Genomic DNA, 14,148 nt, shown 5'->3' on the forward strand with positions numbered 1-14,148 from the left:
TTTCCTGGTTAAATAAACATTACATAAAAAAGAGAGACCAAATACAGTTCTATTTTGTATTTTTTTGCAATAACTATGTAATGTTCTATTTATAAAACCAAGTATAAATTTCATCAAGTTAGTTTTTTACATTTATTCCAAAATAATAACTAAAGGCAGTAACAGTTTAAAGCTGCAGTCTGTAACGTTTGCCGCTCTAGCGTTAATAAATAATAAGTTAATAAACAGAACTGCATGCGTCTTGCGGAAGAACACAGTACAGGCACTGTGCTGCTCTGCAGTGGTACCACCCAAACCGGTTTAAAATAGTCCAAAATGAAACACTTATTATGTCCTCAAGATTCTGGTCACATACACAGATACGAAGATTTACCTTTAATTTCCCCAAGCTGATTGCGCACTAAAAACCTCCACAGTCATCATGTTTTCAGGCCATTTTAAGTTTGGTTTTGACGTGATATAAAGTGGTGAAATGGCTGAGTTGTTTACTTACTTTTTAATTAGTCTTCCCATTAACGCCGTCTTTAGGCCAATGAGAATGCACACGAAAAGAGGTGGGATTTATCACATAAGCTAGTCATATCCAATCATAACCGTTCATATCCATTCAAAGCACGATGCAACTTTCCCCCTTTCATTTTCAATTACCCCCCACTAAACCCACTGTACACTTTAGGGTGTCTGTTTTAACTCAATGGGGACTGAGTAGGCAAGCCTCCCACTGTAACTTTACCTGATGTGTCGCTGTTGGACACTGTTACTTTATAAAAGTGATAATGTCACATTTTGTAATATTTGCATTTTATCTTTTGTAATATCGATTCTTTTCTCATCCAGTTTTTTGAGGAGATACTGTCTCCCTTGCCTCCTCTGAGGAAATGTCCCTGTACACATTATAGGCAAGATGGCTGTTCCACTGATGCTGAGGGGAGCTTCACACTCATGACTGCAATAGGGCTGGGTCAATAAACCAATGCGTCGCAATTCTCCAAATGATTGAGATTTTCAGTATGCATACTGTGGTTAAAAACTAGCCTAGAGCACCATTAAAAACTGAGCCCAGAATTGATTGGAGAGAGAAAGCATCAGAATTGATCCAGAATCAATTGGAGAATCGCGATGTATCAGTTTCACGAGATAGTAAAGTAGTATGCATATATCGCATACTGTCCGAGGGGAGGGCTCTGAGCTTGGTATTTTGGCCTAAAGCCAGAGTACTCCCCCCATATTTGTGGTTAGGAAAGTAACCAGGCGAGTGTGAGGAGACAGGGTGATGGAGGGATGCTGAAAACTGTCCAGAAACATAGGTGAGTCGACTGCATATGTAGACCTCCACTCATGCTGATTGGGTAGACATTTTGATTGCTGATTACCGACAGCTGGTTGGAATGACGTGATGATTGGATAAATCTTTGCTAATAAAACATAATTTATTGTCCCAGCCCTAGACTGCAATGTAAAATATCAGACATTGCCAGAATTTCCTCATGAAGACATTTATCTGACCATTGGTGTTCATGTCTCACTAAGCAATTAAAGTGATTTTGCCTTACAATCAGTGCTTGAAGTGGAAAAATAAAAGTGCCGATGCTCAGTTCATAACGCGTTCCTGAAGAAGGGAGGGCTTGGCGGGCTTCCGTACATGCAACATTTCAGAAGGGCTGGTACACAACTGGCGGTACGCTAATGGTAAAAATAATGGCATACCGGCCCATTTCAAGCACTGCCTACAATGAAAAATCATTCATGATCTTTTGCATAGTTTTCCTTTAAAGGTCCCGTTTTTCCGTGGTTTTTTGAAGCTTTGATTGTGTTTATAGTGTGCAATATAACATGTGTTCATGTTTCGCGTGTAAAAAAAACACAGTATTTTTCACATAATTTACTTATCTGTATACCGCTGTTTCCACTGTCATAAAAACGGGCTGATGACTTCCTTGTTCTATGAAGTCCCTCCTTCAGAAATACGTAACGAGTTCTGATTGTGCCAGCGGTTCCTGTGTTGTGATTCGACAGCAGCTTAGCGAACCTTGCCCGGAAAGGTCACGCCTCTTACCATAACGTGGAGATGCATGCGCTCAGTGTTATTGTAAACATGTCTTTAATTTTACCCTATCAATTTGAGCCGGAATCAGACCCGGTGATTGGACTGCGGGATGAAAATAACAGCGTTTCGACGACATGGCGACAAACACACTCTACAAACGCAACTCTTGTGTATTCCTGTGGGCGGAGGTTAGTCAAAAAACTGTTTTAGTGATGTCATTAAAGAAGGAAGTAGAGGGATGTAGTCCAAACTGGCCGTTTGATGTAGGCGACTTCTGTTAAATAAAATATCTCGCTTGGCATTGAACTTTGAGCTTTAAAATTTTACAGATTTTATTTATACTCTAACAACAACATTACACACTAACTAAAGTTTGAAACATGGGATCACGAAGAACGGGACCTTTAAACCTAAATAAACATATCTGCCTGTGATTTGCAAGTAATCCTCAAAGCTTTACTATGTCCCAGTTTTCCTACTTGTGCCCTAAAAGTATATACTATGGAAAATGTGCATGCAAAGTAAGTGCATGAAAGTGTGTAGCAGACAAGAATGATAGTTTTGGGTCAAACTAGGCCATGATTAAAGCATATTCAAAGGCATTGTCTGGAGTCTGTCTGGTTACTGCTGTGCAGCAGGTTAGTGGAACACTAGAGACCTTATTACCAAGTGATAGTGTTCATAGATACAGATTGTTGTACAGCATAACACAGTGCTGAATTCAGACCATTTACACCGTATTACCCCGTTTACACTGTCTCTGTTTCAGGCTCTCTGATGGGCGACCCGGTGCTCATGATCAGTTTGTACCCAGAGTTCCCTGCAGACCTGATGGCATCATTGGAATCTCAAGGTGAGTTTGTTTTTGTAGTGGACAGATCACGCAGTATGCGCTGCAAAATGCATCGTTGGAAAGGCGCACGGATGCGCATCAAAAGTGCAAGAGTAAGATTTATGATTTATAATATGTCACATTTATTGAGATTTCACGAGTTCACACATGCATATGATTAAGTAGAGTAGAGGTTATGCGTATTTGGCATGCTGTCTGGGGGCAGGGCTCTGAGCTCGAATTGAGCTGGTTGTGATAAGAATAATTAGGACTAGAAGTGAGGAGTGAGGAGAACTCAATTGTTAATTAAGTTGATTAACTGCTTGCGTGTTAATTAGGTTAATTATCTGAACGTGCTCCTCCCGAACTTTGTTAACATCATTTATTCAGTCTCATCTGTGCATGTTTCTCTCTAGGACACGCTGCTGCTGCTGCTGAAGAGTCTGCCCATCGGATGCTACTTCAACATCTATGGATTCGGCTCTCACTTTGAGTCCTTCTTCCCGTTAGTAACCAGATGTTAGTTGTTCTTCAGGAATGACCTCATGTTGTTTAGCGGTGGTTTTGTGAGAGACTGTGGTGTGTGTCATTGCAGTCAGAGTGTTGTGTACAGTGAGGACACAATGGAGGAGGCTCTAAAGAGAGTGAAGAACATGAAGGCAGACATGGGCGGCACAGAGATCCTACAACCTCTGAAACACATCTATAGTCAGCCCTGTTACCCTGATCACCCCCGACAGGTACAGCCAAACGTATTAATCATTGAACACTCTTTCTGAATATTGGTGAGGTGTTTTTTCTCAGCCTGACACTGATTCTCTCTCAGCTGTTCATCTTCACTGATGGAAAGGTGCATAACACTAAAGAGGTACTGGATCTGGTGAAAAGTCACGCCTACTCTCACAGGTGGGCGCACTCGTCTCACTCCTCCTCTTTTACTGATATCGCAGCATTCAGCTCATGTCGGGTGATTAGTGTTTTTGTGTCTTCAGGTGTTTCTCCTTCGGGATTAGCAAGAGTGCGAGTGCAGCTCTCATCAAAGGAATGGCCAGAAAAAGTTCTGGTCATGCTCAGTTCATCAGAGGCACTAAACGCATGCAGCCCAAAGTAAGATATGCTGTAGAAACAGACTGGACAGTCAGTTCAAGTATTTACTGCTTTTTCTTCTGGTCTCCTCCTCAGGTGATGCAGTCACTCAGGTTTGCTCTTCAGCCGGCTGTGGATAGTATCTCTGTGGACTGGACCATTCCTGAAGGCGTTACGGTGGACATGCTGTCCCCACCCATCAGTTCCCTGTTTCAGGGTCAGAGGGCGCTCATCTATGCTCAGCTGAAAGGACAGGTCAAACACTCAATGGTTTAATTGTAAAGGATTTTTTAAGACTATTAGCCCGCTCTCAGAGGGCCTCACAGCCTGTCCTAACTTAGATGTGTTACAACACTGGCCCTGAAGAAAGTAGTCGAAGAGTGTAAAATCATCAAATGCTTATGTTACGTTCTGTTTCTCCCTTGTTATAGAGTTCAGGAAAGACAGAAGGGGCAGTAACTCTGAAATACAGGCTGAAAGATCAACCAGTGACTAACCAGCTCCAGTTTACTCTTAAACCAACAGAAGACACAGGGTAATACACACACACACACACACACTGTAGATGCGTTTCAGAGGCTGTATGATTTATAAGCCTGTATCCTCATGTATCCTCATGAGGACCTCAATTTAGGTCCTCACGGTGACATGAGTCCCCATGAGACTATGTGTATTCAGGTCCACACCGGAATAGAAAAACATGTAGACATGTACACACACACACACACACACACACACACACACTCAAGTGTCATTAAGTCAGTTTTCCACATGTTGAACCTGTTCACACCAGTGCAGGATGAAGTAAAGTACAGAAACCCTAATAAATGTTCACTCCAGTTTTCATTTTCAGTTTTACTTGTAAAAGTACAAACATTCTTGATTTTTTTATGTATTCAAGTATTAAAAGTAAAAAATACTGATTGATGAACAATGTTTATTATTATTATTATTATTATTATTATTATTATTATTATTGCCAGCACTAGTTAGACTTATCATTAGTCAGCATTAAAACCATTAGTGCAGAAATTTAAAATGCATTGATCTGCAAATAAGCAAACTTTTTATTTTATTAAAAATTAAAAACATTAATCTTCAATATACGGTAGCAAATTAGCTCAAAGGGGAAATATTAATAATTAATTATAACTTGATAGAATTCATTATAAATATTTATATAATCTTTAGAATTAATTGTAGCAGAATTCATTTTACAATCGACTGTTCTGTTTGCCCACCTGTTTGTTGATCTTTTCTCAATTCAAAGAAAGACTATTCTTCTGGCCAAGCAGGATAACACTGTTAATACAAAACAGCATAAGAGCATGTAACAAAATTGCACATTAAAGTGACCTTGATTCATGAGCAGTGAACACAGAGACAATCAAGAAAATCAAGATACAATGAAAATTTTATAAATGGGACTAGATATATGTTGGGGTTCTTTGTTTGTTTCCTGTGTCACATGTCCCTTGTTCTCATTTTTCCCGCCACTAGTTTGTTCCCTTAGTTACCCTCATTAGAGTTCATTTGTCCCAGTTATGTCTTGTTCATTAGCCTCCTTTGCCCCTTTGTTTGACACGTGTATATATTCCCTGTGTTCTCCCTCAGTTTTTGTCAGTTCTCGTCTGTATTTTACGTTTGTGGTTATGGTTGGTTTGGCAAGGAACCAAAACCACCTTTTTAAATAGGGGCTAATCTTAACATAACATATCTAACACTTAATAGAAAGGTTACTTGCATTAGTTTTGAAGTGGAATGAGAGTCGGAGAAAACAAGGAAGGCTGAGTTCAAACGGAGAGTGCTGAAGTTGATGCTAGTGAGTCTTCCGGGGAGAGGTTGGTCTGCGGGTAATTCAAACAAAGTTAATTTGTGAGTGAAGTGCCAGAAAGAGGTATGAAACAGCTTCACAAACAGTCTTTTCAACCACACAGTTTTATTTTTTTTGTTACAAATATTCAAATGATCATTGGAATAAAAGTTTCAGTGTTTCCCACTGGGCATGCATGCATATTCTTCTGTCCCTCACATAAAGCTATGGAATGGCTTCAGATAACTTTGAATATAGTGCACAAAAACTTAATTGGTGCTAGTCTATTTCTTTTGCTCTATGACTCCCATTTTTGCCGTATAAAAGAGCGCAATATCAATCGGTTATTTAAAATATCGCGACAGGCCTACTTTGAGACTGTGGCGGGACAAATTAGAATGTGGCGGGCCACCACAGTCTAGTTAATGTATGGGAAACACTGAGTTTATAGTTCGGATATAAACACTGATGTCTATGGTATTGATCAAAATAGAGTAAATGCCCATTCACACCAAGAACTATAACTATAAAGATAACAATAAAGATATATCTAAATATAAAAAAAATAGCACTGTCCACACCACAGCTATAACGATAACTATATAGAGAAACAATATTGTTAGGATCACAATGATTTTTTTTTTTTTCCAGCTGTTGAACGATAAAATAATTGATAGGCAATCAGAATCCATTCTAATTCAAGGCCTCGCGCATTTAAAATTTCAGACGACACTGTGGAGAAGTTAATCGTTGAGGTCCAGAAAAAGCCACCACTGTTTTACAAGTCAAACCCCCTTTTCAAGGATACTTGAAAATGGATATATGGAAAACCAATCAAGTCAAAAACAATCAGTCATACCCTTTGGAATAAATGGTGAGAAGTATTAAATTTGAGATCATAATGCCAGGCTAGTGGCTGTTAGATTAGATCGATTACACTAGCTATGCACTCGAAACATAGCATGATGAGGACATCTGCTGGTTAAAGCCATGTAAATGCAACAAAAACAGCAAAAGCACACTTTAAAACTGCAGTGTGTGAGCTTAGAATAAACAGACCATTATCGTTCGTTGGTGTGGAGGAAAATATAGTTACTGTTACAGTTATCTTTGAAGTTATCGTACTTGGTGTGAACAGGCCTTAAATGTGCCCTAGAACACCATTTCACAAGATGTAATATGAGTCTAAGGTGTCCCCAGAATGTGCCTTTGAAGTTTCAACTCCAAATACCCCATAGATTTTTTTATTATACCATGTTTTAACTGCCTATTTTGGAGTGTAATTCAAAATGCGCCGATTCAGTACGTGTACATCTTTAAATGCTCGTGCTCCCCATCCCCAAGCTTGCAAGAGTCGCAACTCTATAATACATTGCATAAATAATAGAATGAGCTCATACAGCTAATATAACTCTCAAAATGAGTAAATAAAAATGATCCCCACTGTTGCGTCACAGTCGGTGTTATATTGAGATTCGACTGTTTTTCAGTGGTGTTTTTCATGCACGAGATTTACATAAGAAGGAGGAAACAATGGTGTTTGAGACTCACTGTATGTCATTTCCATGTATAGAAGTCTTAATATTCAACTATGCCAAGGTAAATTACATTTTAAATTCTAGGACACCTTTAAGTCACTATTTGAACGTAACGTCGCTTCAAATAATGCATTTATCGATTACATTGTTTTGCCAATAGGTGACGACAAAATGTCATTGAATCATTCATGCAAAAGATTTGTTTAAAAACACTGATTCATCCAGTGTTGAATAAAGTGAAGAAGTTATTAGTAAGTCATTGAATCATTCATTAAAGCATACTTTTTTTTTTTTTTTAAATATCATTCAAAATAAACATTTTAAATAGACTGCAGCAATTAATATTTTGTTATAACTTCTAGTAAACTACATATTATTCTGTTTAGATGTTGTCCAGAATTGTGGGAGAATCATGATCTCTCTTTGAAAAGAAAGAAAGAAACAAACAAACAAACAAAAAACATGGGGCCTCACTTATAAAGAGTGCGATCGCACAGAGTTGATCTTAGAGTGTGTGTGTACACATAAATCCTGAAAGAGAGGCATACATGTGTTTTCTGTGCGTACGCTCATTCTATGAATCACTTACGCACGGTTGAGAAATGATCGTAAAGGCAGGAGCACACTAAGCCGACGCTGACAAACTAGTGACGACGAAAGCAGACTGCGGTGTTGGCTCATGTCGGCAGCGTCTGGGTCCCAAGTTGCCCTGACACACCAAACCGACGCTCGACAGCCAAGTAGCACGTCCATTCTGCGCCTGCGTAAGATGAAATGCCTTTCCATACCAGCAGGTGGCAGTAGCTGAACAGCCAATCAGGGGTGAGTTTCCCGAAAGCATCGTTGGTGAACCATGGTCGCAAGTCCCATTGAACTCTATTGGTAACGACGGAACTTGCGACCATAGTTCGCTTTGGGAAACGCACCCCAGAATGATCAGATGGCCCGATGGACTGACGAGCTACGGCACCAAAGGCGTTTCTCAAAACCAAGTTCGCAAAGTTCGGACTCGCGTCCTTGGTAGTTAGGACTTGGCAAGTTCGACTCAGGAGAACAAACCCCCGTGGACGGGAGAACACAAGTCCGGTGATTCTGCAAATGGAACAGCAGCATAACTTGATAACGTCACTCAGCTCGCTCTGGCTTTACCGATTATCTCTGTTTGTATATTTTAGCCAACAATAAAACAAAATTTGTTATAAAACACCACTCTGCCTCTTTTCGTTTTATTTAAAAAAACAAACAAAAACATATTAATAGCCTCAGGCAACGAGTGATTGATTATCTGCAATGTCTGCATATATTTATAACAAAACGAAATATTAAACAACCCTGCCTCTTTTCGTATTTATATTTCAAAAAATTTTAAATGTAATACTATTTGTGCATACTCTGATTATCTTCACTGTAATGAAATGAAATAGGCTATAACATAAAACACAACCCTGTCTTTTTTTGTTAAATGTCAGTTTTAATGATCAATAATAGCCATTATAAAAGGTATAAGAATATACAATAAGAAATAAAGCAAACAATTCAGTTAAGCGTACAAAATCAGCGCTTTAGATACAAAAGTTAAATAGCCTAAATATATAAAGTTATGAAACGTCACGTTGCCCTCAGCCAAAACGGAGCCAGCGGCAAATGTCAGAAGGACTTGCCGAAGTAAGGCAGCTCTCGGCGGGGTACATGAGCGCTGAGCGTCCAGTGATCGCCTGGATCTCACAACTCTGACAACGTCCAATTCAGTTTTCAGAAAGGCGCTATCTTTATCAATAAACCACAAATTTGAGCTTTAAACCAGCACATTCTCGCCTGAAAAACTCTTAAAACTACAAATCATGACATAACAGTAATATGTTTAAATTATGCGGGTTTTCTCTATGGCGGCATTTTAATGCCATTAATGACCGAGCGCACAATTGATGCTTGCGCGCGCAGTAAATCACTTCCGCGAGAGGATAACAGATCTGCACGCGAGGAAACAGGAGCCCGCAAGCTCATTTTAAACCCGCGCGCGCGCATGACATCTCCTCTGCGCGCAGATCAAGCCCTCGCGTGCTCGGACAAGATTCGCAGCACGCGCGTCATCATTCCCCACACTCGCGCTCAATCTTCTATTTCGCTCGCGCGAACACTTTTGATTTTTGTCAGTCGTGGGGCGGGACTTTACTTATTTCAGTGTAAGCTCAAATGTCATTGGTCAATTCAGTTTTTCCAGAAGTCTGTTTTGATTGGACGCCTGTTGTAAAATGATTAGACATGGCTTGGACCAGATGAAAAAAATACTATAGTAATTTATAGTAAATACTATAGTGTTTTTGAACCATAGTATAGTATAGTACTTTTATTTGCTGTGGTAATTCTATAGTTGTTGAGGGTAATATAAACAAATTACCCAAATACTATAGTTTTCTACAACTATAGGGTATATTACTACAATATACACTAGAGTTTACTGTAGTAAAAACTAAAGTAGCCTATACAGTATTTATTACAGTTTATCAGTTCATCATAGTTAATACACTGTATACTGAAGCATTCATTAACAAAGTGTTGTAAATAGTATAATGTATACAGTATACTACACTTTACTATAGTATGGTCCAAAACACTATAGTATTTACTATTATTATGCAAGTGAGTTAAACTTTATTTATTGACTGATTGATTGCATTATTATTATTATACGTCCTTATTAGATAGATACTATATTAACTTGATTTATTATTTTTATGGAGCTGTAGCTGCTGGGGAAAAATGAGAACACATAGTAGTTCCCCGCTACATTATATACTTCCACTAAACAGTATCTGTTTACCCATGATAGTATACAAAAACAACAACAAAACAACGAAATATGTCTTAGATATAAAGATTTCTAAATTGGGTTTTGGGGGGTATGATCATTCATACTGTGTACTGTATCTTAACTTTAACTGCAACCTTTCAACAGAGTGAAATGCTGAAACCATTTTATACTGTATTTAATGGAAAATATATTAACCTGATAATATATTAAACTGACAAAGAATGATAACAAAAAGCTTACACAACAACTCTTGCTATGAACAAGTGATGTATCTTTCATCCAAAGCCACATGAAACAATTCTGGATTTAGAATCATAGTTACAACTATTTAATTGACACTTTTGACATTTCTGTAGTTCTCAGAACTGATATAATTTTGGCTGGGTAAACATAGATACTGTTTAGTGGAAGTATAGTGGTAATGTAGCGGTGAACTACAGCAAATATAAAATGTGTTGTCTTATTTCCCCAGCAGCTACAGCTCCATAAAAATAATAATAAATCAAGTTAATGTATATGGTAGGCCATATTATAATAATAATGCAATCAATCAGTTAATAAATAAAGTTTAACTCACTTGCATCTGGTCCATTGATGAAGCCATGTCTAATCGTTTTACAACAGACGTCCAATCAAAACAGACTTCTGGAAAAACTGAATTGACCAATGACATTTGAGCTTACACTGAAATAAGTAAAGTCCCGCCCCACGACTGACAAAAATCAAAAGTGTTCGCGCGAGCGAAATAGAAGATTGAGCGCGAGCGTGGGGAATGATGACGCGCGTGCTGCGAGTCTTGTCCGAGCACGCGAGGGCTTGATCTGCGCGCATAGGAGATGTCATGCGCGCGCGCGGGTTTAAAATGAGCTCGCGGGCTCCCGTTTCCTCGCGTGCAGATCTGTTATCCTCTCGCGGAAGTGATTTACTGCGCGCGCAAGCATCAATTGTGCGCTCGGTCATTAATGGCATTAAAATGCCGCCATATTTCTCCTTCACTATTGAAGCGAGATGCATTCTGGGATACCTGGCTGTCTCAAGTCTGCACAAGTCACCTCTCGATGCATCCTCGATAAAAGGGGCGGATCAAGAACACATCCGGGGATTTGAACTGAACTTGGCTAGATGCGAACTTTGAATTGGAACAGTACTTAAGCTGCGTTCACGTCACCTCGTATTTACCGGAATCTTGAAATGACAACACGTGACGTTATATTCGGAGCTGTTCACGTCCTTTTGGTCCTTGAACTGGGAATTATGCGTTTCCATGGCAGCACTGTCAACGCCTAAATTAATCTACAGCTGTCAGGTGGTACAGCGCGGCCACGTGGTATATCTGGGAGCTTTCAGAAAACTCCCAGCTTACAAGCTGTAATTACGAGCTCTACGAGGACGTGAACGCTTTTTACAAGCTAGAATCTCGTAACTACAGGAATTACGAGGCCACGTGAACGCACCTTTGGACAGCGACCGATGACGTTTCACAAGTCCACAAGAACACAAGTACAGACAAGTACACATATTGAGAAACGGCTCAATTCAACATGTTGAATCGGCCGAAAAAAAGCTGACGATGACCAACTTCAGCCGACGGTGCGGAACACGCTAAGAAAACTTAGTCAGCCAATGAACAAAAACTGCCCGACGGCCGACCGTCGGCTTGGTGTGTTCCTGCCTTAAGATCAAAAGTAGGATTGTTTCTACCCAACATTTTACAAATGAGGCCCATGATTTTCATGTTCATGCAGCTTTAACTACAATATTAGATTAAAGGGGTCATGAACTGCATTGTTTTATTGTTTTATAATGTTTCCTGGGGTGCACTTATAATGTTACCATGCTTTTTCATCCAAAATTGTCATTTTTTGTCAAGGCATTTTTCCTACCGTGATTTTAGCCCTATAGTTTGAACGCTCTGTTTTAAGGGGCGTGTCTGCTGTGAGACTTCAGTGTAAATGCCCACTGCTGCGATTGGCTGACATCTTTCCATTTGAAATAGCCAAGAATTATGCTGCGTTCACACCACCTCGTATTTAACGGAATATTGCGATGACAAGACGTGACGTTATATTCGGAATTGAACTTGGAATTATGCGTTTCTCTGGCACCACTATCAATGCCTAAATTAATATACAGCGGTCAGTTTGTACAGCGGCCACTTGGTGAAAACTCCCAGTTTATAAGCTGTAATTACGAACTCTACGAGGACATGAACGCTTTTTACAGGCTAGAATCTCGTAACTACAGGAATTACGAGGTGGCGTGAACGCACCTTTACTCTCTCTTTTAGCACGTTTTTACTATTGCAGCTCTCAAGGTTAACTAATCGTGAAAAGTGTTGCATTACATTTAGATCTATGGCATTATATTTAGATTGTGGCATGAAAGGTTGCAGAGATGAACATTGTAACCGATCATAGACATGTTGAGCTCATGAAAGCAGTGATCTCGTCATTGCAGCTCAATTTCTGTACACTAACAAATGCTTTCATCTTCGCTAACAGTGCAAACGTGATATAACTTAGAGATTCGATGAATAAAACGCTTTCATTATATAATTTAATCACTGTTAAATAACAGATTATTTTCATCCTACTAAGAGAAACAAGGCAAGTTGATTTACTGACACACAGACAAAGAACATCTGACTGTACATGAATCATTACATATCAGATCAGGCATTAGAATTAATAGTTACTTACATGTTGCATTACTGTTGAGTCCAGGCACTGCACAATATTTTGTAATCCTCAACAGCATGTTTATAGCTTGAGAGCTCGATCTGGTCAGGCCATGTAGGCCTATGTTATTTAGGCTACCTATTCTATTGCATGTCATGCGTGAATCGGTGGGCGGGGCTAAACAGGCAGTGATGAAGTAGGCGTTGATCTTCTTCTGCGGAGGAGGTGCTTGCTGCCCTTTGATGTCATAGATCCCCACTTTGAAAATTCTGTTGTTTGCTGGGTCTGGTGTCAATAAAAGCTTTTATTGGACTAACAAGGAAGTTTTCAGCTCTGAAACTTACAGGATATTCTTATAGTATGATGACCGCTTATATGTCAAAAGCTCAAGGAAAATTAGATTTTTCAGTTCATCACCCCTTTAAGTTACGAATAATATAATTGAGCAAACAAGCGGGGAAGATGCATGAGCATTAATTAGTGTTATTTTAGCTAAAATATCTGTCTGCACATTCAAGCTCCGATAATATTGAGTTGTTGTCTTAAGAATCAACTTGGACATCACTCTTGATCTTCCATTGCCTTTTATGTTGGCAGATAAAACTCTCTCTTTTATTAAGAAGCAGCTGGAGTAGATTTGAGGTTTTACTTATTTTTACAAACGAAACGACCTTATCTCATGTTTGCGTTGATATTAGTGCCGTATCAGAGCGCTGGGCCGCGTCTCTGTCATTAAAGGTTGTTTTTACATGTTTGTGTTCATTGCAGACGGATGATCCATCAGTTGGCAGCCCGGTCTGTGATCCGCTCTCTGGAGCGGGCCAGAGGAGCAGATGCAGAGGCCATCAGGAGCAGGATCGTGGAACTCAGTGTTCTGGCAGGAGTTAGCAGCATTCATACAGCCTTCATCTGCATCAATAAAGATAACAAACAGACCATCCGAGGGCCACTGCTGCAGAGAAGAGTGCCATTATGCTGTGAGTTCACTGATTTCTGTGTGCGTTTACAGCAGTCCTGATCCTGCAGAGACACTCCGGTCCTGGACCTCCAGGATCAGGATTGTTTAGAAGTATGATTTCATAAGCAGTTTCCTTTCACATAAAAGTGAAATTAAATTCTTTATCAGATAGATTCCAGAAGTTTCCAGTGATGTCTTACTGTAAGAGAAACCGCGGTAAGAAATTATCCTAATTATTTTGAGTGATGAACTCTGGTGATGCAAAACCACTAGCTTTTATTTATTTTACTTAGTTTAACCACAGTTTCTGTTTGTGTCACGACACACAACACATTTGGGTTATATGAATGTTTAGGTTTACAGCTCAGGATAGTCGTATATGGT

At 39.4% G+C, this 14,148-nt stretch overlaps 1 protein-coding gene across 8 annotated transcripts in view; it reads left to right on the top strand.

Annotated features, from left to right (window-relative positions):
- LOC125248158 (von Willebrand factor A domain-containing protein 5A-like) overlaps positions 1–14,148 on the top strand; it is a 32,925-nt gene that overhangs the window by 12,485 nt on the left and 6,292 nt on the right. For 5 of the 8 annotated variants that reach the window (XR_007180260.1, XM_048159838.1, XM_048159840.1 and 2 more), the window contains exons 7-15: positions 2,817–2,992; positions 3,296–3,384; positions 3,475–3,619; positions 3,706–3,785; positions 3,872–3,986; positions 4,062–4,220; positions 4,397–4,500; positions 13,575–13,783; positions 13,933–13,980. Coding sequence is in view for 7 of the 8 variants with exons in the window: in XM_048159838.1 (XP_048015795.1) it covers positions 2,817–2,992; positions 3,296–3,384; positions 3,475–3,619; positions 3,706–3,785; positions 3,872–3,986; positions 4,062–4,220; positions 4,397–4,500; positions 13,575–13,783; positions 13,933–13,980 (1,125 nt within the window). In the remaining variant the exon portion in view is untranslated. The remainder of the gene's footprint in view (positions 1–2,816; positions 2,993–3,295; positions 3,385–3,474; positions 3,620–3,705; positions 3,786–3,871; positions 3,987–4,061; positions 4,221–4,396; positions 4,501–13,574; positions 13,784–13,932; positions 13,981–14,148) is intronic. The other 3 variants (XM_048159842.1, XM_048159843.1, XM_048159839.1) reach the window with 2 other exon arrangements.

The sequence above is a fragment of the Megalobrama amblycephala genome, linkage group LG16 (assembly GCF_018812025.1).
Source record: "Megalobrama amblycephala isolate DHTTF-2021 linkage group LG16, ASM1881202v1, whole genome shotgun sequence".
Taxonomy (NCBI): domain Eukaryota; kingdom Metazoa; phylum Chordata; class Actinopteri; order Cypriniformes; family Xenocyprididae; genus Megalobrama; species Megalobrama amblycephala.